The sequence below is a fragment of the Miscanthus floridulus genome, chromosome 8 (genome assembly GCF_019320115.1).
Source record: "Miscanthus floridulus cultivar M001 chromosome 8, ASM1932011v1, whole genome shotgun sequence".
NCBI classification, from domain to species: domain Eukaryota; kingdom Viridiplantae; phylum Streptophyta; class Magnoliopsida; order Poales; family Poaceae; genus Miscanthus; species Miscanthus floridulus.
The window spans coordinates 179,588,223-179,592,483 of NC_089587.1; the positions used below are offsets into that span (position 1 = coordinate 179,588,223).

Genomic DNA, 4,261 nt, shown 5'->3' on the forward strand with positions numbered 1-4,261 from the left:
TGTCTGGGCTACATGACCGATTAATTCTTTACTAATTAGCAACTTGAAAGGCAATGTATGCAAGCAATAAAATCGGTGATGAAACTGATGAAGATATGGTAGAACAGATAAGTAATGAACCGAACAATCTAGATGTCTTCTTATCTTAACCAAAAGCTGAAACAATCACTGTAGCAGCTCAATCTCAAATCATGATGGGCTTAGCTCTGAATACTGAAGAAACTGCAACTATGGTTTGGCATCACAACAAATTGGATAGTTCACCCTATAAAGATATAACTGTATCATTTCTCAGAGAACAAATAACGTAGCTAAGTCAAGCTATCGACACCGGAGACCCGCCCAAGCAAACTTCCCACGAGGACAACGAGCCACTACTGGAGCACCAACGCAAAACAAACATCACCGTTGTCGCACACGCGTGTGTGGACGCCTTCCTGATGAACGACCTCGCTAACACAACCTGCCATCAAAGTCCATGTTTGGAACGACTTAAATTCTAGGGATAGCCAGCTTTTCTCCGACTGTACACAGTAACGGAGAAGCTCATCGTTTGCCACTTTGACTTTTCTTGACCTCCCATGGCGGCCTCCATGGTTAGATTAGTTCGATCTCAGGAACAAAGACAAGGTTGGGAGATCGAAGGCAGAGAGGACAATCAGTGAACGGAGGAGCTCATGCCTGATGGAGGCTACTTACTGACAGAGCTCGTGCAATGCTACTCACTAGCGAAGAGGACTAGTGGAGGTAGCTGGCACCTAGAAATGGCTTGCAACAAGGGTGCTGCGAGCAAGGCGCAAAGTTTCCTCGTGCCTACTCATGGGGGGGAAGCACTTAGGGAATTACCGAGACTCTATTTGGTAAAGCTAATGAGGAACCATTTTCCCCTCTACTCTCAAAATTTGCTTGGAACCGAAAAAGTAAACTCTTTTTTTCGCCAGCTCCAACTCATGCGCACAGTGTAGCAACGAGCTTAAGCCATTTGGAGCCATGACAAACAAGGCACAAATAAGTAGCTGGACCAAATAAGTAGCCATGACAAACATCGCCGTTGTCGCACACGCATCTGTGTTTGCATTTGGTTTCGTTCAAGCTTTATTTTCACAAGTAACTGGACCAAAAGCTGTTCCAAACAAAGCCAAATAAAACTGCACACTGAACAATTTAACCACTAGAATTTAGAACTTCAGAACCTTAAGCATAGGCACAAGAGAAGTTCACATGAATCCTACCAGGAACAAGAACATGTCCAGCAGAAGAAAACTTAAATTAACAACATAGAAGCACAGGTAAACAAGATGAGTTTACAACGACTGTGACAACAGACACTTAAATTAACATAGCACAAGTACACAACTAGATGGACTGTAGTCAGGCAGAAGCAGATGCACGTGGGGTGCCCTCCTTCACTCCTTGGCGGTCTTGTTGATGAGCGACTTGTGGATGTGCGGGATGACACCGCCGCCGGCGATGGTGCCCTTGATGAGGGTGTCGAGCTCCTCGTCCCCGCGGATGGCGAGCTGCAGGTGGCGCGGGGTGATACGCTTCACCTTGAGGTCCTTGCTGGCGTTGCCGGCCAGCTCAAGGACCTCGGCGGTGAGGTACTCGAGGATGGCGGCGGAGTAGACGGCGGCAGTGGCGCCGACACGGCCGTGCGCGGAGGCACGCGACTTGAGCTGGCGGTGGATGCGGCCCACCGGGAACTGCAAACACGAAGCGCCAGTTAGCACATCCCCAATCCCGCCGACATCGACATCGGCCCAACATGACTCCCCGACCCAGACGCTCACTCGTCACTCCCGCACCGCACGGCCCTATCCGCACGGCCTCCTCCCTCTCAGACACGCACTCCCGCAGCTGTGCTCCAAAACCTAACCCTAGCCCGAGCGCGGCGGTGGCGCGACAGCGACGCGGCGCTACCGAAGATCTGGAGTTTTCTACAACAGCGCAAGACAAGGAAGCGATGAACCCGAGAGAAGAGGCGAAGAAAGGGACCGGGAAGGTACCTGGAGGCCGGCGCGGGAGGAACGGGACACGGGGGCCTTCTTCTTGTCCTTGTCCTTGTCAGTGCTCTTGGCCGCCGTCGTCTTGGCGGCCAGCAGACCCTTCCCTCCCTTGCCCGCCATCGCCGCGGGAAACCCTAGGGTGGAGCTGGAGCGGTCGCTAGGGCTCGTTGCGGCGCGCGGCGATGTCGAGGAGGGCCGGAGGCGCGGGGGATTTTGCTGCGTTTGGAGATTTTCTCCCGTCCCCCTGTTCGGTGCGGGAGCAGAGGTCTTTAAACGCGCCACGCACGGAAATTTTTGGGTTGGGGTTTGAATCCGGTGGGCGCTGAGTCCCGATGGCGCGCGCGCTACGCATTTTCGCGGCTTCCCGGGCGTGAAAATTTGGGGCGGCGGATGGGACCAGGGTGAGCTGGGCCAGGCCTTGGCGTTTTGCTAATTTGCGGGCTGTGTGAGGCTGGCGATATCTGGCCCATTGGTTGGCCTGCCAGACAGCCCAGCTTAGCCTCTCTTTTTTTTTAGCAAAGCCCAGCTTAGCCTCTTAGGTGCCTCGCGCTCAAAAAAAAGAGAAAAAAAAACCGGTGCCTCGCGTTCGCTGGTACGGAACCCGGCGGGCCTGACTGTGCTGCGGGCCTATGGCCTGCGGGCCGCCCAGACGGAGGAGTAGGGTGCAGTGGAAACATGTGCGTTTCACTGCTCTGAACCGGAATGGATGACCATTTCAAATTGGATAAAATTTATAAAAACTAATAATGTTATTTACAAATAGTTATTATGAGTCTATTTATTTGCTTGTATATTAATTTGTTCCGGATTTTTTCAGTGTAGTTTACTACTTTCAAAGGTTATTATGTGGATTTACACGTTGCTAAAGCCGATCGTGATCGGTGGCAGGTGAAATGTTGATAAGAGCAAGTATAATAGCAGGCTGTAAGCCGACTAAATGCTGAGGTGGAGGAGAGAGGGGAGGAAAAAGAGGAGAAGCGGGCTGTAAGCTTACAGCCGGCTTGGGCACAAGAACCAAGAAAGTCTGTGAGAGAGACAAGTGGGTCATGTATTAACTGTAAAGAGCTAACTACTATATAAATGGGCTGAGAGAAGGCTACAAGAAACCTTACAGCCAGCAAGCCGATTGTATTATTAAACTTGCTCTAAAAGACTGTTTTGTTGTACGGACATAACTAACTGCGAATTGATGGTAAGTATTTCCTCCGTCCCAAATTATAAGACGTTTTGTCATTTCTAGATTCATAACTTTTACTATGTATATAGACATAATATATATCCAGATGTGAAGCAAAAGCTATGAAGTAATTAGTTTTTAAATTTGGTCATTGTCATTGTCCCACAACACTCACATATTGATTAACCTCTAAGTTTATTTCAACTAAACATAACTGTCCCTTCATGTCTCAAATATAATCATTGTTACTTTAATTGCAGGCCACTAGATATTTGCAGTGTTCGGCTACTCTAATAAACCGGCTTATCAGCCATGGTACGGTGTTTTGCTCTGATTCTCACATCGTAAATTTAACTAGATAGATAAAAGTGAAATAGTAGAAGAAGACAGTTGGCCATGGAGTATTAGATATAGATGGAGTTGCTGTTTCCAAGTTTGTGGGGAGTTAAGAGGTTGCAAGTGCATGACAGAAGGCAACTGTAGTGTTGGCCATGTATATTGGCAGTGCAAGATCAGTATGCAACTAGAAACTATGCGCGACGTTGCCGCGCGCTTGTCTGTGTTGGGCTAGCCCGCATGCGTGAGTGAGTTTATACCGAGACCATCAGTGTGGGATCAACCCATTTGCTTGCACTACATCTTGATAGAAATGATTGTATACACATTGATGTAAAATAATGTGTATAAGATGGTTCTATTTGTAGAAGAAATATAATCATGACAACTCTAAGTACGTGGCACTAAAGTTGAGAATGCAATTGCTTAACTTGTTGCATAGATAGTGAAGCATATGTTACCAAGGCCAATCATGGAGAATGGGCGTGCAAGATCTGCAGTTTGGTGCATAACCAAATGAAATGGTTAATCAAGGCTAAGTTCGCTAAAAAGATCGAGCCTCACTTATCATAATTGGAGTGAAGAGCACCAGGAAAATGTGGTCCAAAAAAAACAAGCTGAAAATGCAAGAATGCATTCACATATGAATGCCAATGAATGAACAAAGAATGTTTCAATGGTTGCAAGTTGAAACAATTTGCAGAAATCAATTAAGAAAGAACTGATAAGATGCTTGTAACCA

The 4,261-nt window shown here is 47.6% G+C and overlaps 1 protein-coding gene across 1 annotated transcript; it reads right to left on the reverse strand.

Annotated features, from left to right (window-relative positions):
- Nucleotides 1-1,078: 1,078 nt before the first annotated feature.
- Nucleotides 1,079-2,260, reverse strand: LOC136474154 (probable histone H2A variant 1). The gene is made up of 2 exons (XM_066471750.1): nt 2,007-2,260; nt 1,079-1,703 (listed from the first exon to the last, which is right to left on the reverse strand). Exons 1-2 carry the CDS (start codon nt 2,124-2,126, stop codon nt 1,407-1,409), a joined length of 417 nt encoding a protein of 138 aa, XP_066327847.1. The 5' UTR covers nt 2,127-2,260; the 3' UTR covers nt 1,079-1,406.
- Nucleotides 2,261-4,261: the final 2,001 nt, after the last annotated feature.